Source organism: Leptonychotes weddellii, chromosome 5 (assembly GCF_054177405.1).
Source record: "Leptonychotes weddellii isolate Sample4059 chromosome 5, ASM5417740v2, whole genome shotgun sequence".
In the NCBI taxonomy this organism is placed as follows: domain Eukaryota; kingdom Metazoa; phylum Chordata; class Mammalia; order Carnivora; family Phocidae; genus Leptonychotes; species Leptonychotes weddellii.
Window position 1 is genome coordinate 147,529,791 of NC_138373.1, and position 23,177 is coordinate 147,552,967.

At 45.5% G+C, this 23,177-nt stretch overlaps 1 protein-coding gene across 4 annotated transcripts in view; it reads right to left on the reverse strand.

Moving 5' to 3' along the window:
- LARGE1 (LARGE xylosyl- and glucuronyltransferase 1) overlaps positions 1 to 23,177 on the reverse strand; it is a 451,673-nt gene that overhangs the window by 213,884 nt on the left and 214,612 nt on the right. For all 4 annotated transcript variants that reach the window (XM_081822370.1, XM_081822371.1, XM_081822372.1 and 1 more), the window contains exon 5: positions 9,440 to 9,563. In XM_081822370.1, the coding sequence (XP_081678496.1) occupies positions 9,440 to 9,563 (124 nt within the window). The remainder of the gene's footprint in view (positions 1 to 9,439; positions 9,564 to 23,177) is intronic.

A 23,177-nucleotide genomic window follows, 5' to 3' on the forward strand; every position in this document is an offset into this window, starting at 1 on the left:
TTTTTTTTAAAGATTTTATTTATTTATTTGAGAGAGAGAGAATGAGAGAGAGAGAACACCTGAGAGGGGATAGGGTCAGAGGACGAAGCAGACTCCCTGCCGAGCAGGAAGCCCGATGCGGGACTCGATCCAGGGACTCCAGGATCATGACCTGAGCCGAAGGCAGTCGCTTAACCAACTGAGCCACCCAGGCGCCCTATAGACATTTTCTTAAGGACATCTATTATTACAGCAAAAAGGCTCAGGCAGAATTTTTATTCTTCAAAGATATGTGTCTCTCCACCCTCTGCCCTCACATCATGGTGGAGCTTCAGAAATCAGGTTCCACTCCATAGCCACCAACCCTACGTGGCCACTGAGCCCTTGAAATGCAGCCCGTCCAAGTTGAGATGTGTGAAATATACATTGACTACTGAAGACAGTATGAAAAAAAGTATATAAAATATCTCCTTAGTAATTTTTAAAATACTGATCCTGTTGAAATGATCATGTTTTGGATATATAGGCTTACATAAAATGCTATATTATTAAAATTCCTTTCACTTGTTTCATTTTGCCTTTGGAAACGTGACCAGTAGAAAAACACGAAATTATACCACTGATACGTCACTATTTCTATTGGACAGTGCAGCTCAAGAGCCAGACTACTTAGTGTCATATTCTGGTTCACAATGCTGAATAATTTCAACGAGTCTCTTTTCTAAGATTCCATTTCCTCACCTGGAAATGGGTGAAAACAATTATACTAACCTCAAGGCTTACTGTGGGGATAAAATAATATTATGCATGTAAAGCTATTATGTTGGCACATAATCAATTCTTATTAATGAGAGTTATTATTCTTAAAGGAGGGATTTTTTTTAATCCTCATAACTCAAATATGTTTCTAGGGTATCCCCTGATGTGGGCAACTTATCGCCCATTTAATCTGGACTGTAGGGGCTCCTTTTGATTTGCATGTACAGTTCTTCTCGCCTCTTGAGAATTTTTCTTGGGTTTCATCATCCTATGGATGGACCACCCAACACGCTCACCTTAAAGTGCCAGGAGCTCCTAATTTTCCTTCCATTTTCACCCCACCACTTCTGTCACTCCATCCCAGGATAACATGTCAAAAAATATACCTCATCTAAAACACTGGAGCTCTAACATTTCACTCACCAAATCCAGCCTTTCAACCTTTCAAAACATTTGGACAAAGGCTCCTATTCTCACTGGGAAAATATCCTAACCTCCTAATTCCCAGTTCATTCTGCCCATCCTGTTCACCCATCAAATACCTCTGGTCTTTTTTTTTTTTTGGTCAAGCTTAGATTTCAAAATCCATCACTATAACCACATTTTTGAATCACTGATGTTGGTTTTTAACTCAAGTTGTGGATAGCTACGGTCTTTTGGTACAAGAGAAAGCACTACATTAAAGGCCAAAAGAAGTAGGTTTTGGTTTCACTTCTACTTCCGATTAGCAGCATTCTTCTCTGTCCTTTGGTAAATTCCTTATTAACACAGGAAAACGGGTGTTGTTTCCACAGCATGGGATTCTTGAGGACACAGCGAAATAAGGTACACGAAAACACTTCCTTCTTTATCCAGGGGAATGAACTCCGAACAAGAAGGCCACAGCCATGAAAATGGAAAGGGCTCAACATTCACGACGGGGAAAAGGTAGATCAGGAGAGACTTAATTGCTTTCAATGTGTTTAAGCCTCTGAGCCAAGGCCAATTACAGCTCCTGATGGGGCACGTCAGGTACCTAGATCTGACATGCCTGTTGTATTCTGAAGGCCCACAGAGAACAGTGGAGGAGACAGCGACAGACATGAGCACATTCAAGGAAGGCAACAACGTGGAAACCATGTATTACACAGAAACGTCACAAGATAAATTTAAGTGTCAGCTACATTCCAAGCACTGCCATTTGGGCTATGGTTGAAAGAATGGAGAAGAGCAGAGAACTCAGTGGATCTGCTGGTCCCCAAGCAGATGGCTGACTCAGTCTACAGCCCCATGGCATAGAATCCAGGCATTTCCTGGAGCCACTTCTGACCAGGTTTTGTCCTAAGAGCTGGGCATAGAGATAAAAGTTACAGGTCTTGCCCTCCTGGTTCTCATAGTCTAGTGGGGAAGGCACACGAGTTAACAGACAATGATATATACATTTGCATTTGGTCTTTATTAATGCTCAGGACCAATGGGGGAATCAAAAAGATAAAAGATTTCAGTATAGCACAAGGCGAATATTTCTAATAGAGTTTCTAAATATGGAACATGGTCCTGTGGGAGGTAATGATCTCTTATCTCTGCAAGTATTCAAAAGCAAAAGATTAATGACCATTTATATAGAGTATTACAGAAGAAAGTGGAAGGTTATGCCAAATGAATGCCAAGTTCCTTCCTAATTAAGATTCTACAATTCTCAAAAGGAGACAGGGCCCATTCATTAGGACACTCCATTACACAAAGAAATATTTGCCTGTGTATAAAGTGAATTATACAACTGTCACAGGAAAGATTCTTTTCTAATGCAGATGACAATTTTCTGTTGGTTGCTTACAATTTTCCATGTGAGGTATTTAAAAGCCAATAACTAGCCTTCTAAATACGTTTTCAGATGCATTTCACTCATCCATGCCCATTCTATGATCTCACCCTTGTTATCCAAGAGAGTAGAGCCTATGGCAAAGGCCAGAGGTGCATTGCTGGCCTTCGAGAACCAGCCCTCATATTCACAAACCACATGCATAATCCAGGGCCCAAGAAAAACAATGAAGAGTGGGAGAATAGTAACTTTTCCAGACCCGGACATAATATTTAACCCCAGTCAGCCCTCCTATATAACATGAGAGCCAAAAAGAGAGAAGGAACAAGAGCGAAGATTTAAGAGATTAATCATAGCCATTTTCTTTTTCTTTTTTTTTTAAAGATTCTATTTATTTATTTGAGAGAGAGAGAATGAGAGAGAGCACATGAGAGTGGGGAGGGTCAGAGGGAGAAGCAGACTCCCCGCCGAGCAGGGAGCCCAATGCGGGACTCGATCCAGGGACTCCAGGATCATGACCTGAGCCAAAGGCAGTCGCCTAACCAACTGAGACACCCAGGCGCCCCAATCATAGCCATTTTCAAATCTAGGAAAAGAGAAGGAATAAACACAGAATTTGTGACTTCCTACTATGTGCCAAACACCATGTGCTTTCCATTATGAGACTTCATTTACTGCATTTAATCTTCACCAGTAAAGAGGGGCTAGAGGTAACACTTTTAAAAAGACAATTAAGCAATGTGTGTTACCCTCAATATTACGTGTTATTAGTGAAGCTGCACAAGGCAATTCCAAAGGTCACACCTACTTCACCTCGCTTCTCACTCTTCTGCGGGGCATCTTAGAGCAGATCATGTCCTCCGTGAGACAAGTCCCAGGACTCCTCTCCTTCCTCTGCAGGCCAAGCCTCACTGGAACCTGCTCCAGCCCCATGGGGGTATTTGGTGACTGTAATGAAGTTCAACCACTATCAAGTGTGGTGCCTTTGAACTACAGCCCAGGCCCCACAATACAAACACCCAGACCCAATTCTGGGAAGAGGAGTGTGTTGGAAAGAATCACATGTGAGATCCTGGACAATTCTTAACCCTCCCTGGGCCTCATCAGTCCAAAGACAGCTCTTTTTATAGGGCTTCCCTCGAACCCTGAAATCCTAGGACTTCTGTTTGCATCAGTCCCTCCTAACTGAAAATGGCTACCATTTATAGGAAGCACATCTTCCTGGGAAACAGATAGGGTAGATAGCAGTTTACCCAGCCCCCTAATGAGAGGAACAATGGAAGTATGTCTCCCAAAGGACAGCAGGGTGCTGTAGGATGGCAGTTATCTAAAGAGAGCTTCTGCTATACTCCACAAAGACCGGCACAAAGGCAACAGAGTAGGAGTGGGAAGCCAATTTTTCCGAGTCAGCCATTAGTATTTTCTGTAGCCATAGCCCTGAATCTCACTTCATAACCTTTCTGATGTTGGTAACGAGCAGGCATCAGGTCTAAGAGAAAAGAAGATAAATTAGGACCCCCAGCTGGACAGGTGAATCATGAAACAGCCCCTGCCCCAGCAGCTTCCCATTGCAGGCTCAGGATCATCCTCATCCCAGCTGATGGCATGGGGGTGACTTTCTGGGCCAACTGGGGCAAGATCAAAGGCTGGTCGGTATGCAGGGTCTTGTCTGAAAACTGGCAAGATACGTGTTGCTGATTTAAGGCAAACTGTCCAGAGAGTGACTGTTTCGTTTGGAAAACGACCCTTGGGGGGAAGTGATGGGGCTGTCCCGAACCCCAGCAGCAGCGTGACTACGGTGTCCTTTTATCTACAGCAGGAAGCTCCATCCCCAGTAGGTCTTGAATGCAGGGATCATGCTTAACGCATTTGTTCTTCAGCAACAAGCAGGGAAAAAAAACCACCACCAAGAGCTTAGAGGACCCTTGTCTAGACACAATTACGGGGTCCCAGCTGGAAAGCAGGCCAGAGGGGCACCTCAATCGGTTATGCGGCCGACTCTTGGTTTTGGCTCCGGTCATGATCTTGGGGTTCTGGAATTGAGCCCTGCATCAGACTCCATGCTCAGTGGGGAGTCAGCTTGAGATTCTCTCTCTCCCTCTGCCCCTCCACTTGCTCAAGCTTGCGCGCTCTCTCAAATAAATAAATCTTAAAAAAATAAATAAATAAAAGCAGGCCACAGAGAAGGAAATCTAACATAGGAGAGCACGGATTATGAAGTCAGGTAGTTCTGGGTTTTAATCCTGGCCCTGCCGTGTACAAGTTATATACATGACTTGGGCCTAACTAACCTCCCTATGCCTCAGGCTCCTTATCTGCAGAGTGGGGGTAATAATAGATCTGCTCCACAGACTTGTGAGCATTCTATAAAAGCAGCACATAAAACACAAGAAACAAAGTGCCCCATAAATAACAATGTTACACAGCAGCCTGATGGGGTCCAGAGGCCCTGAAAGCAGGAATTCTGAGTTCGAGCCCAACTCAACAATGGCCGTTTCATCCCACAGTGGCCGCAGCCCAGGCCTCTCTCCTTCCCTCCAGACCTGCTCCACACCCGTGGCTCCTGAATTATACAATCCCATATCTCACAGCCTTTCACTGGAGAGGGAAAAGTTAAACAGCAGCCCTGGCATTTATTAGCTGCCTGATCTTAGGCAAATACTCTTCAACTCCATGCTTCAATTTATAAATTATCTGTGAGATGAAGGTCCGAGGGGCGGCATGCCGCCATCTACAAAGCTCCCCACGGAAAGAAGTCCCCCCTCCTGCGCCCCCTCCTGCACCTCTCTCCTCTGTTGGCAGGAGCTACAGACCTGCTCGGTCCTGGCAGCCTGTTGATATGGGGACCTGGAGGCTGGAAATGAATGGGCCCCGTAAACATCAGGAAGACCAATGAGACTCTCGTAGGCCACAGAGACCAGCAAGCTGAGCAATTGCTATTTGCAAACCTACACTAATTGGTCATTACCGAGAGCAGCATAGCAGTCCACCGCGGACCTCCCACAGTTCATTTTTAATCATGCACCCATCCCTCATAAATTTCCTCTTCCCTCTTAGTCCATTCTCCAGCACTAACAGATATAACAAGGGGCCCACAGGAGCGTTTCTGAGAAATTCCATTTCCAACAGCTGTACAAAGTGATTTCTCGGCGCCCGATCGGGGGAGGCCCTTGTGTGTGTCTGCCGAGGGTGCCAACGGATACGCTTGCTGAATGCAACTGCACAACCCAGCACAAGTCCTTTCCTCTCCTGCTCTTCCTCCTTGCTAACGTCAGCGAATGGATGGTGTTTTAATGCCCTCATGGAAAGACACCTGTCCCGGGGCTGCTCCTGGGACGTTCCACAGGGTAGCACAGATGAAGCTGCCTTATTTATGCCCCTGCAGGGTCACTGGTAGACAGCTACCTGGCTGTCCGCGCATGCCCCCAGGCACAACGGGCCTCAGGAATGTGGTGAGGCCTGACCGCGATCAAGAAACCCCTTCCTAATGGCTTTACGACTCTTAGGGACCCAGCTCTGACTTTATTGTCGATCATCATTTTGCAAATATTTTCATAGGCAAGGCATCAACTAGACATTAAAGATACAAGGGTGATGAAAAGCAGACCTGTCTCGGCCCTTTTGGAGCCGTCGATCTAGGGGAGGGAAGGACATGTAGCAGCATATTCCACAAAGGCATGAAAGATCACACTCTGCGTTGAGGTCACCGAGGAAAGGTACGTGATCCTATGAGAACATACAACAAAGGATCCCCTGTGAGATAATGAACGCAGGGAAGGTTTCTCAGAGTAAATGTAGCTTAAGCAAAAGAACATGGAATTAACTAGCAATGGGGAAAAGGAGGCCGACTGGGGAACAGAGTTTAAGCGACAGGGGAATAACCTCTGCAGTGGCCCCCTGGTGGGTGGGGAGGGGCAGAGCAGATGTGAGGACCTAGTGCGCAAGCAATGGTACACGCGGGCTGGAGATGAAGCCGAGGGACGCAGGAGCCAGAAAGCACAAGAAAATGCCACTCAGGGCTGTGGTCTCTAACGGGAACATGGGGAAACCACAGAGGGTTTTATGCACGGGAAAGGGGATGGCATGGTTGGGCATGCTTTGGGAAAGCCAACTCATCCTGCTGGTGGAGAACCCATCTGGGGGAGGAGTGAGCAGAGGGGAAAAGACTCATCTGGACAAAAACTGTTGTGTTGGGGAGAGGTCACAAATGCTTAGAGAAGGATGGTGGTGGGGGAGATGGAGGGCAGCTAGGACGTGGGGATAGGGACAGGGGGCCGTCAGAGATGAACTCTTGGTTCTGGAGGAGCAGCTAAGTAGGCAGATGGCACTGCTACAGCCGGAGACGCTCCAGCTGCAGGGACCGAACAGATCATGGTTCGGGGTTTGCAGAGCTGGATTCTATATAAATCATCACCACTGTGATCATCAAGTATGGCAACATCGTGTTTACAAAATGCTTTCATACTCATTGTCCTTACAGGATTCTGACAAGAGTCTCAAGGGACACAGGATGGTGGGACACAGGGGTTTCATTGGTAGGGAAATAAAATGCAGGTGTTTGGGACCTTGAATGGGGTGGTCAGCTAGAGGACAGGACACTGGAGACAATATCCTTCAGAACACATCTGATTGTATTTTTCTTCTTATTTTTTTAAGCCATAGAATCTCCAATTTGAATAGATAAAAGTCCAGGATGTAAAATAATGAACAGCTGGTCTTCCTGGATGAAAGTGGGCGTGCGAGAGTCAGAGCACCAGTCCCTCCGCCCCCCACGTCGTCCAAGACCTCAACCTCAGGGAAGCCCCAGGGTCCCCAGGAGCAGATTATAGCCCTACGTGCCTTACTCCTTCAGTCTCCCACTGTCAGTGGATTTCAAGATCTTTTTTTTCTTTTTTTTAGGTTTTATTTATTTGAGATAGAGAGAGCGCATACGCACAGGCAGGGGTAGAGGGAGTGGGAGAAGCATGCTCCCCACTGAGCGGGGAGCCTGATGCAATGCAGGGCTCGATCCTAGGACCCCAAGATCACAACCTGAGCCAAAGGCAGACACTTAACCAACTGAGCCACCCAGGCGCCGCAAGAGCATTTTAATCCTATGTTGCCTTGGCTGCAAAGGGGAGTAGGGCATTTTCAAAGACCTGCTGCATTTCAGACACTGCTGGGCCTTCACAGGAGTTAACTTGTTTAGTCCCTGCCTTGGTGGCTGTCAGCATGTCACCCATTAAACACCTGGTGGAGCCAGGGCTCAGAACCCAAATCAGATGGTTCTTCAAAGGCAAGCCAGGATGTGAACTTGGGGTTCTGCTGAACCACTTCTGTGTTTTCTTAAAAAAGTACGGGGTACAGGCATGCAAGGGGCAGGACACAGGATTGCCCAAAAAAGGAGAATGATGAAGGACGCAGAAGCATCCTGCATGCCGGGCGCTGTGCCTCCCCTCCCGTCGCTTTTCCCCACTGTGTTGGTGCTGAGACCCTGGGAGACAGAGAGGCTTGCTTTCACCTTAATTAGCGTAGCAATTTGCTAAATTTTGTTTTTCCCTTTTAGGAGTGTTAATCAATTTTAGCTCAGAATAGACTGGAATGGCACACAAATTACCACGACAATCCCCAAATGCTAAATTCTGAACATCTCGATCAACCTCAGAGTCTAAAATTCGGGAAAATCAGAAACTCCGGCCGGCATCTCTGTGATCTATTTACAATGCTATGGCTCTGAAATGAAAAGATAATGGCTTTATGAGGTTTGGAACAAGCAATTTGCTAGAATCAGCCTCATGCCTAGGTGTTTAGTCCTTCCCAAGGTGACTGGAGACAGAGCATCAAAATATTTCTGCAAAGTTACATGTTCCTCTAACAACAGCCATTTGTTAAATCCACATGCATTACAGGGTACCAACTCTGCACCAGAAATGAGAAAAGAGTGAGACGTGCTCCCTGCCCCCTCCCCTACTAAAAAAGGTTCTAAACTAAAGCAGTAGACAAAGATCTCCTCTTTCCCAGAGAAGTCAGGGAAGGTTCTCGGAGGAAGTGCTGATACAGCAGAGTCCTGCAGGGTGAATAGGAGTTGTAACAAGGTAGGTGGAAGGGTATGTCAGCTAGAAGGAGCAGCATAAGCAAAGGCTCAAGTGGAGGAGAGCGAGCAGAGACCAGAGATGGTTCCCTAGGGCTGAGTAACAGGCTGAAATTCCAGGAAGGACCCAGATGAGACAGGAAGAAGAGTCAAGAACTAGAAGCAGGACTTCTTGAGACCGTGAATCTCAATCCTGATCCAGGCAACGTGGCACTACGGATGGATTTTAAGCGAGGAAATGGCATGACCCAAATGAGTCTCGTTCGGTGAAACCTTCTGCTCCAACACAACCTTTAATATTTATTCAGCATAATCTTTTAAAGCACAGTCACATATATTCTCTCACTTTTGCCCATTCATTATCCAATGAGGTTGGTATGATAATCATCTTTTTACTGATGAGAAAACAGACATAGCAAAGGTATAGATTATTTACGTTGTATCTTATGACGAGTAAATGACAATATAACAAAGTAAGACCCAGCCCCTTCTGACTCTGAATTCAGCACTGAGCTCACTGGGTAGCAGAATGCTCTAGAAGAGCCACCACAGACCTCTTTCAGATGCATACCAGGCCAATGGCCTCCCCCTCTAAAGAGCCTTGGTGGCCAGAACCGCCTAGACCAGCATGCCTTCTGTGCTGATGACGTGGCCCCCTTCATGCTTTCCATAGTAAAATCAGATCTGGGCGGCAAACACCCTCAGTTACACCCTGGACATTCCCAGTTGAAAGCTGAGTTTCTGCCACTGCCAGTCTACAAGACCACAGCCAAGAAAAGTGTCCAGCACAAGGAGCTCAGGGAGGCACCTCTCTCTCCCGCCGCCCGTACCTTGAGCTCATCTGCATTGTAGAAGTCCACACGCACGGCGGGCACCATCCAGGTCTGGAAGAGCGTTGCCAGGATCTGCTCTGCGATGGAGTCGGCGATGAGGTGGAAGTGCAGGGGGTTCCGCCTGTGAGAAGTGGGGGGAAGAGGAGTCAGGAGGGACAAGGAAGGGAGTTCCAGCCACAAATCTACATTCTTACCAATTTGTAACATGTGGTCAGTTTCTCACAGCAGCTGGGAAAGGAAGTCAGGTGCATTACCAACCCAATGCTTGCTGGTAACCAGGATGCCAGAGCTGCAAAGGAGAGGAGGCATCTCACCCCACCTTAGGATTTCAGACAGGGTCCCTGTTCCTGTTGGTAACACTCCAAGCCAACCGCCATGCCTATTGTCAGACAGGGTCCCTGTTCCTGTTGGTAACACTCCAAGCCAACCGCCATGCCTGTTGCTAGTGTATTTGTGCTTCTAAAAACCTTAAGCAGAGCCTATGCAACAATGTGGCCAACCTTTATTTCTACCACCTAGACATTTGGGCATTAGTTTCAGGAGCAGATGGACAGAGAATAAAGTCTTCAGACCAGCTGAATGCAACAGACAAGATACTTCTCCCACTGCATGATACGGAGTTCTGTTTTCTGCTTGTTCTTCTCCCAAAAGAAACTCAGGCACCCAAGATGGCATCATGGGGAGCCCCCATCACTGAATACCAGCTTACCCTCACTTTTAATATTCCTACAGCTTTTATTTGTTCCCCTCAACCAGCCATTACTGGGGGAGCCCCCAAAATACAAAGCAGCATCACACAAGGGCAAAGCTTCTAGAATCAAATGGAAATGGATTCAAATCCCAGTTGTGGCATTTATTAGTGGGGATTTGGGGCATGTCACTTCTCCCTCTGCACTGCTGCCGCTTCGTTCTGTAAAATGTTCAGAAAAATCTCCTTATCAGGCTACTATGTCAATTAGACAAGTATAACACATAATGCATATCAAAAATAAACACAGGACCATAAACAGCAGATACACCTTCTAGTATCATAAATACTACAGAGCTAGCAGAAATAATAGCATCAACTGTATTACCACAAATGAGAACCTCTAGGAAATCTAAAGATGAAAATGCCCTGGTTCCCATGACCTCAAGGAGCTCACAATCCTAAGATGGACAGAGGATCCACAATGTAATATAAACACAAGATGGATCATAACATTGCTAACAACCACAACACAACACAACGTTCTTTGGGAGTAAAGGGGAAAAAAGGCTAATTCTGACTGGGTCAGGAGAACGTCGAAGAGCTGGGGAAGCTGTGCCCTAAAAGATAAAGGAATTTGATGGGAAGCAAAGGGAGAGGGGACACCATCCAAGGAGAGGAACAGGAGACTACAGCCAGAGCCCAGGGCATGCCGGGAGCGTGTGGGGAGAAGTGGTTAGCTGGGACTCGAGGGTCAGAGCAGAGGAGGAGAGAGGAGAGAGTGCAGGAAGCAGTGAACACCCAAGTAAACAGTACCGACTTCACCAGCGAGGCGTGGGGAGCAATGTGACCCATCTCTTAGCTCCTGGTCTCCTGAGACTCTCCCCAGACCTGTTCTAGATACACAGACCCTCTCTCAGTTTCCTATGCCCTTTCTTCACCTAAGACTTTGCATCTTCAATTTGCTCTGTAAGAAACTTTGCATTTGCTCATTTGATAAATACTTACTGAGCACCTATTACTTGCTGGGAGATGAGCAGGATGCTGGGGACAAGGTAAGATAACCATTGGTGACCTCACAAATCTCATGGCCTGGCCCCTCTTCTCCTACCCTTCACACCCCGCAGCCAGTATTTATCTCTTATTCAGCCTTTAGTTCTGAGATCTGCCATCGTTTTCTCCTAGAGTCCTTTCCTGACTACCCATGCCTGGCTCAGGGGCCCTTCCTAACAGAGAGTCATCTCAGTACCATGTACCCACCTTTAGGTTTTGATCGTTTGTTGACCTGTCTAGATCCCCACATGACTGTGAGCTCGGGGAGGTCAAGGATCATGCCAGTCATGTTCAAATATATCACCTCATAATCCACCTTTGTGCCTAGAATGCAGGAGTTCAATAAATGGATCGAATGGATGGATGAGTGATGGACAGTGGACAGATAAGGGGAACGGAGGTTCACGCGTCATGTAGAAGATGAGACTAGGGGAATGTGAAATGAGGATCTGATTTGAGGCCATGTCTGATGAAGAGCAGCAAGGAAGTTGAATCTAGAGGGATTTTAGGAAAAGAGATCTTAGATAAGGGGTGAAATGAAGTGGAAGAAGAAGGGGACACTGAGGTTCCTGGCTTGGTGGTGATGTCTCCAGGACAGGGGATACAAGAGGAAAGGCACGTTGGAGGAAGATGAGAGGTTTGGGACTGGATGCACCAAGTTTAAGGTAAGGGTGGCTAAGCCTGGTGGAGCTGAATGGATGAGTTTAGACCTGAAGGCAATTAGCATCCAAGGCTAACCTGCCATATACATGACAGGTGCTCAGGGTGAGAAACAGAATAAATGAATAGAAGACACAATCAGGACTGCAGAATTTCTCTATGGGACCCAATGCCTGAACACTGCAAATTCTCCCATTAACTATCTATATTCAAGGGGAAGGGGCATATGTGCCCTATAGCATTCCTTGGAAGCCCTATTAGAAGCATCCCTGCAAGAAGCTACCAGTTGGCCTGAGTGATGACTGGTGGTCGTAAATTTATCAGCCAATGACTTACCTGAAGGCTAAGTGAGAGGCAGCTAATCAGAGTCCCTGGGAAGACAGATGGCCCACTCATCCGTCTGTCTGTGTTGGTACAACCATCCCCCCCTCCCACAGGAGCCCCAATGGAGTCTTATGCATCGAGAATGGATATAATTGTCAATTTGCATTTCTATCCACAATGGAGGAATGGCATAATTTCAGACACAGAGTGACAATACCAAAGAGATCAAGCTACGTAGATTTGTTCCAACAAAATCATGCTGCCCACGTGTCTCTGTCTTCACGTGCTGCTTGCTCTCCAGGGGATACTCACCCCCTACTTAGAGGTCCTGTGAATTCCTGTTCATCCTTCAGACTCCCTTTGCAAGTCAGCTCCTCCCGGACACCTTCTCTGAGCTCATCCTGGCCCCTTTTTTCCTGCTAACTTGGTATTTCCTATGAAAAACATGCCTAATGGGTCTGCCTTCAGCTCAGATCAGGATCCCTGGGATCGAGCCCCACATCGGGCTCCCGGCTCAGCAGGAAGCCTGCTTCTCCCTCTGCCTCTGCCTCTCCCCCTGTTGTGCTCTCTCTCTGTCAAATAAATAAATAAAATCTTAAAAGAAGAAAAAGAAAGAGAAACATGCCTACCATTTCCTTTCTTCTTTTTTTTTTAAGTAGGCTCCACATCCAGCATGGAGCTCAATGTGGGGCTTGAACTCACAACCCTGAGATCAAGACCTGAGCTGAGATCCAGTGTGACCCTCAACCGGCTGAGCCACCCAGGTGCCCCCAAACCTGCCCACCATTTCTAGCATGACACTGCGATATGTTTTCAAACATGTGGCTCCTTGTCTCTACTGTGAGGTCTCTGAGGACAGAAACCATGTTTTCATCTCCATCCCTAGTGCCCAGAGGAGAGCCTGGCACATGACAGATGCTCAACAAACACTTGTTCAATAAGAAAAGGCGGCCAAAGTCCCTCCTTCTAGGTCCCCGTTAACCCTACCGTGAGAAGGTAATGACAGTCAATGGCGTCGTCTGCACCAATGGTACAGAGCTTGGGGCTCTGCTCCAGAACGTCTGGGTTGGAGCCCTGGTTGCATCAAGTACTGACTGAGTGACCATAAGCAGTTAATTCATCTTTTTTTTTTTTTTTATTTGACAGAGACACAGCGAGAGAGGGAACACAAGCAGGGGGAGTGGGAGAGGGAGACCCAGGCATCCCGCGGAGCTGGGAGCCTGATGTGGGGCTGGGTCCCAGGACCCTGGGATCATGACCTGAGCCGAAGGCAGACGCTTAACGACTGAGCCACCCAGGCGCCCCGTTAATTCATCTTTTAAGGCCTCAATTTATTGATCTTCAAATCAGGAACATTAACAGTAAGTAAACAATATTGCATTGTAAGGATTAAATGATATAAAGTGCCTGGTGTGTAAGATCTTACTGTATGTTAACCACTGGTATGGTCTGAATGTGTGTGCCCTGCCCCCTCAAATTCATAGGTCAAATCCTAACCCCTAAGCTGATGGTATCAGGAAGTGGGGCCTTTGGCAGTGATTAGGTTGTGAGGGTGGAAACCTCCTGAAAGGGATCAATGTCCTTAGAAAGGAGGCTCCAGAGAGCTCCTGCCCACCTTTCATCATAGAAGGACACAAAGAGAAGTCAGCAGTCTGTAGCCAGAAAACAGCCCCCCGCCCCTTCCACCATCAAACCATCCTGGTGCCATGATCCTGGACTTCCCAGCCTCCGGGACTGTGAGGAATAGATCTCTGTGGTCTATGAGCCCCCGAGTCTGTGGAATTTTGCTACAGCGGCCTCAAGCAGACCAGGATAACCATTGTCAGTGCTAACCTAGGAAACCGTGATTTTCTCTGCTTTGCATTACTCTTCAAATGAAGTAATTTCAATTAGTTCCTCCATCCATAAACCCAAAAATGAGCTGAATGAAGAAACATGCAACAAAGAGATATCAAGCAGTAAGTACATGAAAGGCGTAACAGGGGTTTAGGTGACGCAGGAGCTGGGACTCTCCTCTCTGGGTGCAGCTGTCAATCTGGCAGAAACAGAGAGAGAATGCAAATAACTACATAAACGTTGGAACACAGGTGGGCCCTAACACTGGACCACCTCACACGACTGCAAAGTTTGGGAATGACACACCTCCCAGGGAGCCATCTAAACAGACTGATATGGACAGTAAGTGAAGGGTACCCCTAGATTTGGATGGTGAGCAACCCGCACAACTGTATAGGATGGCTCTGCAAGGAGAAGCACAAAAGCTACAGGGGTGGAAGAGAACCACCCCGGGCATAATAAATAGGGGCCCCAAACACATGTCCCTCCTCCTGAATTCCCTGCCAGGGGCTAAGGGCACACCATCCATCCAGCCTCACAAGCTAGAAACAGGAGCATCACCAGCTCCGCGCCCCTACCCCCAATCTCCCACACAGCCAATCAATTCCATGCCCTGAATGGCCGCTTAGGCTGGTGAGTAGGAGCAAGGTCTCTAAAGCCAAATTGCCTGGCTGCTTCTTATCCTGGTTTGTCACAAACTAACAAACTAACGATATGACCTTGGGCAAGCGTGTTGGTCTTGGAGTCTCAGCTTCTGCAACTGTAAAGTGGGGCTGTTATGATCAGATCGAATTAAAATGTATGAAGCACTTAGAACAGTGACCCACAAGGAATATGGACTTAATAAATGGCAGCATGAGGAGTGTATCTGCTCTTCGTTGAGGTCTCATGAATATATTCACCCCCTCTCACCCTGTCTCCGAGCTGGCTCTCTCCAAAAGATCCTCTGTCCTGTAAGCCCTGAACTCCCTCCAAAATGATCACACAATCCCCTGCTCATTGTACGATGAATAAAGGACAGCCTCCCACATGGAACTAACAGGACCTTTGATAATCTCATCCCGTCCACGTCTCCAAGCTCATGTCTTCCTCCTCCCTCCTCAAACCTGCACTCCAACCACTCTCTTCCCCAGACCTGCAATGTGACCAACTCTTCTCCTTCTTGAGGCATAAACTGCCACCTCCTCAGGGAGGCTCTCCATGGCCGCTCCATCCAAAGTGCCCATGCCCTCTCCTATGGCTCCCACACTGCATTGCCCTCTTTGGGTCTTCTTAGCACTTCTTAGTATTGGAAATCTCTATATTCATCTGCAGGTCTATCCCCTACCCGCTGCTAGAATGTGAGCTGTGTAGGGTGGAGTTTCTCTACTTTCACAATGCACCTGTCCTCTTGTTTTCTCTCTCTACAACCCCAGTGCTTGGCAAGTGCTTAGCCATGAGTTCAAGGTCAGAGATTAGTCATGTTTCCCTGCAGCCTTGTGGGCCTGCTGTCTCTCTCCCTTAATCACCTTCACGTTGCATTGCTAACTGCATCCAGTCTTCCCCATTCAATTTAGACACCACGGCGCTGAGAAAGCCATTCCACTGGGTCACATGCCCTTCTTTGTGCCTCCCGAGGATTTCAGGGTTCAAAACACAGGTGAATGCTATCGTCTACTGACCATTCACTTCTCTGTTCCCTGCTAGGTGGAGTCTTGGCACTGGAATTGTGTTTTGTGAATAGTCTTATCCCCAGATTTTTATTAGTCCCTTGAACCTATAACCACCCAGTAATTATTCATTGAAAGAATAAATAAACAGACAAGTTAATAATTATCAAGGATATCCAAATGTCCTCACCGTCTGACACAGTCAGCCAGTGTTACAAGTAGAGGGACTTAGGAAAAAAGTGGGTTGGACGATGGTCTCTTAGGCACAAAATCCAAAACACAAACCACACAAGAAAAAATAAACTGGTTTTGGTCAAAATTAAAAATGTTTGTGTTTTAAAGGATACCATCAAGAAAGTAGAAAAGATAACCTAAGAATGGGAGAAAATATTTGCAAAGCATTTATCTGATAAGGGACTTGTAACCATAATATATAAAGGTCTTTTACAACTCAAACAATACAAAGACAAGTAAGCTGATTAAAAACTGAGCAAAGGTGGGACGCCTGGGTGGCTCAGTCAGTTAAGCGTCGGACTCTTGGTTTTGGCTCAGGTCATGATCTCACACATCGTGAGATCGAGCCCCACATCAGGTTCCATGCTCAGTGGGGAGTCTACTTGAAGGTTCTCTTCCCCTGCTCCTCTCCCCACCTGCACGCTCTTACTCTAAAATAAATAAATCTTAAAAAAAAAAAACAAAAAAACACCTGAGCAAAGGATTTGAACAGCCATTTCTCAAAGAGGATATACAGATGGCCAGTAAGTACAAGAAAAGATGCTCAGCAACATCAGACACCAGGAAATGTCGATCAAAACCACAAAGTACTACTTCACAGCCACTAAAACGGCTAAAATAAGACAACAACAAGTGTTGGTGAGGATGTGGGGAGATTGGAGCCCTCACTTGTTACTTGTGGAATTGAAAGATGGCATAACCACGTTGGAAACTGGTCCCAGGGGGTCTCCAAAAATTAAGTGTAAAAAGTTACCCCTGCTGAGCTCCTCAGGAGTCCCACTTCTAGTTAAACAGCAAAGCTTGTTCAGAAACCTTCACGGGAGCATTATCCGCAACTGTCAAGAAATGGAAACCACCCCAGTGACCACCACGTGATGAGTGGATAAACAAAATGTGGTCGAGTCAGGTGCTGGAGTATTACTGGCGATGCAAATAAATGAAACATCACCTGCTACAACGCGGATGAACCTTGAAAACACGGTGTTCAGCGAAAGAAGCCACTCACGAAAGACCAAATCATACAAGGCTCCATTTATATGAAATGTCCCAAATAATCAAATCGACAGGAACAGAAAGCTGAGGGGGGCCGCCAGACAACGGGAGAAGGGAGAAATGTGGAGCGACTCCTCATGGATACCAGGGGTTCTTTGTTAGGTGATGAAAATGGCCTAATATTAGGGAGCAGTGATGGCTGGACAAGTCTGCGAATACTAAAAACCAGCAAATTATACACACCGGAAGAGTGAATGTTACAGCATGTGAATTAAATTCCAATGCTCACGGGCGCCTGGGTGGCTCAGTTGGTTAAGCGACTGCCTTCGGCTCAGGTCATGATCCTGGAGTCCTGGGATCGAGTCCCGCATCGGGCTCCCTTCTCAGCTGGGGCTCTGCTTCTCCCTCTGACCCTCCCCCATCTCATGCCCTCTCTCTCATTCTCTCTCTCTCAAATAAATAAATAAAATCTTTAAAAAAAGAAAAAAATTCCAATGCTCACTCATTTGCCTGGGCTGGGAAGTGGGGCCTGTGAGTTTGGGGGAGGGAAGAGACCTGGTCTACTCAGTGGATTCTGGGCTCCGTTCCTTAGGGAGCTGCACTGTATGTACGGCAAATGCTGTGCCATGTCGGAAAGGCCTGCAGTCGTCAGGGCTGGCCTCTACCGGAAGGGAAACCCAACTAATCGGGACAGAAAAGAGCCTGATCGTGTCCACATGTGAAAGGACATCCTACGGTGCCCACATTTGAAAAAACGTCCTACAGCTCAGAACTAACTGCAATAAAGAGGATGTTTCATTCTCCATGTGTGACTTCTGAGTCTTTTACGTTCACTTCCTCACTCAGGAAGGCAAGAAATAGTTTTAATGATTCCAAAATCAGCCAAAGGCCAAAAGCCTCCAACCTATTCTCTTTTGTTCACAGGGAGATTAGCAGGAGTGAGACAGATGTTCCGGACGAATTTACACCAACTGAACTGCATCAAGGGAGGGATAAGAAATTCTTCAGAATTTCTTCTTATTCACACACACACAAAAAAATATTTTTCTCAATACAGGATTCGATGTTATTTAATTTCATCTCTGTACAACATCTAAAATAGTCTTTTATACCAATCACCAATTATATGCATTTTGGGAGCACGGCTTTAAGCCCATGAGAAAAGGCTTTTACTACGTGAATAGGCCCGCACATCTTCATATACAACAGGTCCCATGCAGCCTGCCGGGGTCTGAACAATACAGACGTTAAGTCTGGTATATATTCAGACCAGATCACACTTTTACAACAAGGAAAGAAGCAAGTGCATGTTTCATCTTCAGCAGAGCCTGCAGACTTTGCTCATAATGAGCAATGCTCCTGTTGTCTCTGGTTTCCCTAACTGCTCCCCTGTTCCGGGTTGGGTGCAATAAAATGGTAACACAAAGAGCAAAGATGATTAAGCCCCAGCTTTCTCCCTGCTTTTCCTTTCGTATCTTGTCAGGAATGTGCCACAGCCCCTACAGGGTAATCCAGGGTCTGCTTTTATTAAAATATACAGGGATATCTGAGCTGAAATAATCCTTAATTATTAAGTTTACAATGGAATCGCAATTTTAGAAAAAGAAAGAGGCTCTGACAACACCTCTGATCCTCAGTGAGTCTGTTATACTTAGAGATTTAATAGAACTCACTGCAGAAAAACACAGCGGCCAGGAGGGTTTTTTGGTGTGAGCTCTTGGTATGAGGGAGGATGAGTGGCATTGAAACTGTGGGAAGATTCAAGGACAAGCCAGTATCACAGCAGAAAAGCTTTCTGTGGGGGAAGAAGAACAGAGCAACTTTCCAAAAAAAAAATCAAAAGGCCTTGTGGCTTCCAGGCTTTGGCAGAGCCAAGGTTATAATCCAGGAGCATCAAGGACTCCACTGTGACGTTGAACAAGCTATTGAACCTCTGTGAGCCTCAGTTTCCTCATCCATTTGTGGGGATAACGGCATCTACCGTGCCAGGTTGGGATGAAGGTCAAATACAATGGCCTACGTGATGCTCAGTATTTGAACTACACAAAGTATTTCTCTTTGCTCTTACATACATGCATGACCAAATGGCATAGATGCCTTACCTGTTCAAAGATATCACATGCCCACGGTACTTTCTCTTTTCCCTAGCTTTACCGAGGTATAATTGACAAAAATTGTATAAATTTAAGGTACATATTAAATATATTATTTTTTAATTTTTTAAAAGATTTTATTTATTTATTTGACAGTGAGAGAGGGAACACAAGCAGGGGGAGTGGGAGAGGGAGAAGCAGGCTTCCCGCTGAGCAGGGAGCCCAATGTGGGGCTCGATTCCAAGACCCTGGGATCATGACCTGAGCCAAAGGCAGACCCTTAACGACTGAGCCACCCAGATGCCCCTACATTAAATATATTATAAACATTAAGGTGATGTATCTATATATGTATACATTGTGAAATAATCTCCGCAATCAAGCTAATTAACTTATCCATCCCCCAGTGACCATTTCCTTTACTCCATGCTTTTTTCCTAAGTCTTGCTAGAACATTACTTCCAAGGCTTTATTTTATTTAAAGTAGGTTCCACATGCAGTGTGGAGCCCGATACAGGGCTTGAACTCACAACCCTGAGATCAAGCCCTGAGCTAAGACCAAGAGTCGGATGCTTAACTGACTGCGCCACCCAGGTGCAACCCACCAAGCCTTTAAAACCACTATTTACTTCATGCTCAGCACGTCAAAAATACATATTTTGGCGGAAGGATGAAGGGGTAATTACAGAGATCATAGTAATGATAACAATTCTCTACATGGTCACCCAAAATGATGATTAAAAATAAAAATAATGATACTCAAAATAGTAACCTTTTTTTTTTTCAGTGGAGAGCTCAGACTCTGAAGCTAGAGTGACTGGATACAAAGCCAGCTCTAGCATCTTCTCTGTGACCCTCAGCTATGACTTAACCTATGGATTCTCAGCTTCATCATCTGTAAAATGGGGATAATTAGAGTACCCACCTCATGGATCACAGGAGCATGAAATTCATTAATATCTGAAAAACACTTAGAGAACTAGGTTTGTATTTGTTCAATACACAAAATACAGAAATGTTTCACATAGATTATCTCTGATAATAGTCCAACAGGGCTCTAAGAGAGGTTAGAGAACAAGCCAAACCTCTAAGTACAGAGACTTCACTAGGGTGGCCCAGCTCAGATGATAAGACCAGAATCAGAACCTACTTCTGTTTGTTTGTTTTATTCAAATCCTAGGTTCTTCACATCACAATCTAGAAACTGCTTCTATAATAAGTTTAAGCCTGAATGAGCAATAACACAATTAGAGGCAGATATTGGGCACAAATATGCTGTTTTATCCTCCATGTTCTTCAGGGGCACAGTGAAGTTTAAAAAAACAAACAAACAAACAAAAAAACCCACCAAAAACCCAGCTGCTTGATATGCAAAGTAAGGGAAATCACCAAGCTTCTTCCTGACAACAGGGCTGTAGAGTGTGAGAACAAGTAGATCATCCTCACAAACAAATAATAAATTTTTACAAGCTGGCCCACCTTCCTGCCCAGGAGGTAAACACCTAGCTGCTAAGTAATTTTTTTCTTCCTCTGCTCACTAAAAGCTCCGTTTCCTTGAAGAGCCGCTATACTTCCCAGTTTATCTGCAAATGGAGTTGGAGTTCTGTCCCCCAATTTTTCTTTAAACACCCTTCCACCTAGGTGACACAGGAACATAATGTGCTCTTTTCTGCTAGGTAAACTCTCTTTCACACGTATTTTGTAGTTACTTTTTCTCATCTACCCTTTTTCTTTATTACAGAGGTTGCATAATGAGATGACCAAAAATACATGTAAAGAGGGGACAAAAGCAAGATCACCTTTATTTCTCCTGCTCCAAACACAACACAAAGAACATCATTTCTAAACATGGCCTCTGCCAGTCTTTCCGCCACCGGTATTTTGACCATGGCTTGTCCTTACACAGTGGAATAATATTAGGCACATGTTCTGAACTGTGTTGTCACTTACATCATAAAATATAAAATATAATTTGTCCCCATTACTACAGAAGGGTGTTCCACTATTTAGTCTTATTGTTTTCTAAGTATTATTCAAATTTTTAGGATTATAAACAGTTGTGTCATAAAAGCGTTTTTGGTAGTCAGGATTACCTTCAAAGGATTTGAAGGCAGAGTCCCTGAAGTAGTCATATGGGGTCAGCGTCTTGGGCATTAACACCATAAAATTTCTTTCCCAAAAGATTATAGCAATTGAAGCTCTGGTAGGAGTATGTAAGAGTGCCTGGGTATCACTCTTTTACGATCTTTTAAACTAGAGCATGCCCACTGTCACCAGGCATACTGCAGAAGTAAAATGGATTGGATGTAACAAAGCAGCCTTAAATGAAAATTTGCTGAAAATCCTGTCTGGAAAATAAATCTAATTGCTGTATTTAACAGTGAAAGCCAAAAGAAGCATCCTACCACTATTATTATATTATTATTAACATTAGAAAGGTACTTCATTTGCCAAAGCATTTTATAATCATGTATTGGTTAATCCCCATAACATGCCTCGGAAGCAATGAAGCTATTTACAGCCGGACTTCCTGAGCAAAGTCTTTCAAAAGTCCTTTTGTCTTGATATCTCAAGTCATTATCACCAGCACATCAATTCACATTCTCATTTGTCGAATTTCAAGGATGGGAGGGACTGAAGTGGTCATCTGAACCAAGATCAAGTAGTCACTGACGTGGCGTGCAGAATTTTCCTAATGCATACTAAGAATTTGCTTTCTTCTCAACTCCCCATGCCTCCACAAAGGCATGGCGTGCCATCAGGGGCCAATTATAAATCTGCTATTTTTTTTTTTTAAAGATTTTATTTATTTATTTGAGAGAGAGAATGAGATAGAGAGAGAGCATGAGAGGGGGCAGGGTCAGAGAGAGAAGCAGACTCCCTGCTGAGCAGGGAGCCCGACATGGGACTCGATCCCGGGACTCCAGGATCATGACCTGAGCCGAAGGCAGTCGCTTAACCAACTGAGCCACCCAGGCGCCCTAAATCTGCTATTTTTAAATGTAACATCTTTGTGCTACACAGTGACTGTAGGAGTAAAAGTTGACACTCAATGGGGTTCCTCAGGGTTTCAGCGACTACTGGAATTATTTGATTTGTAGCTAAAGCAACAGCAATATTTATGCCCAACAACACCGAACGTTTTTATGGCTTTAAAATTTGCCATAATTGAGAAACAGCACAAGTGACTATCTGTAATCATGCAAATACTCTTTTCTAAAAAGGGGGTGCCCCCCCAACCAGGGAGGGATCGAGTTCTTTCATGGTGACAAGAAATAAACACAAAAAGGTTGAGAACCACTCCTCTAATTCAGTGCTTAGAAGACAAAATGCCTGGTTTCAAGCAGCAGATGAAGGCTGCAGAACCATAAGGAGTCTCAAAAATGGCACAGGGGCGACGGTGGTATACAAAGGACTTCTCATCTTATGTCAAAGACGGGAGGTTGAGCCCTGCTTGGTCATTCTTTATTTGGTATTACCATTTCCTTCTGAGACGTGCAGCTGAAATCCCAATGCCAACTGCACAGTCTAAGAGGAGGGAACGGAGAGCCCCCACCACTAGCCGACAGTGTTCTCTACTTGGTGGTTACTCATTTCTCCCCTTTCCCCACTCTGGCGTTGGGTGGGGGGAGGCAGGGAATCCCCCCACTCCTGGGTGGGGAGCAGATCTGCTTGCTGACTATAAGCAGAGCAGGGCACCCAGGAAAAGACCCACCAGGTGGTTCAGTACAACTGAGCTAATAAATTTTGCCTTCAACCTAATAAATTCTGGGGTGCACGGATTCACAGCAAAAGTTAAGTGACCGAAGAACTAAAGCCTAAAGGGTTAAAATGACCTGCTGAAAGTCACTCAGTATAAAGTGGCATGAGCATGTCATCAAACCCGGTGTGAGCTAGATCTATTAGTTTACTGGTTGAATAACTAAATCTTCAGGTTATTTATTAATGAAGTTTCCCAGATTCACTAGTTAAACAAGTAAACATTGACTGAGCATCTAACACTTGTGAAGTTCTTCCCTAAGATACGGAGAATCCAGAAATATAAGGCATGGTTTCTGTCCCCAGAAGTCCCATATTCTACTACAAAAGACACACCGTGAATAAATAAAAGACAATGTACTAAGTACAGTGACAGAAAGATGCACAGGGTATTGTGGGCTAGGAGAAGGCAGAGCCCTAGCCCAGACTGACCGGTACTGGTGGGT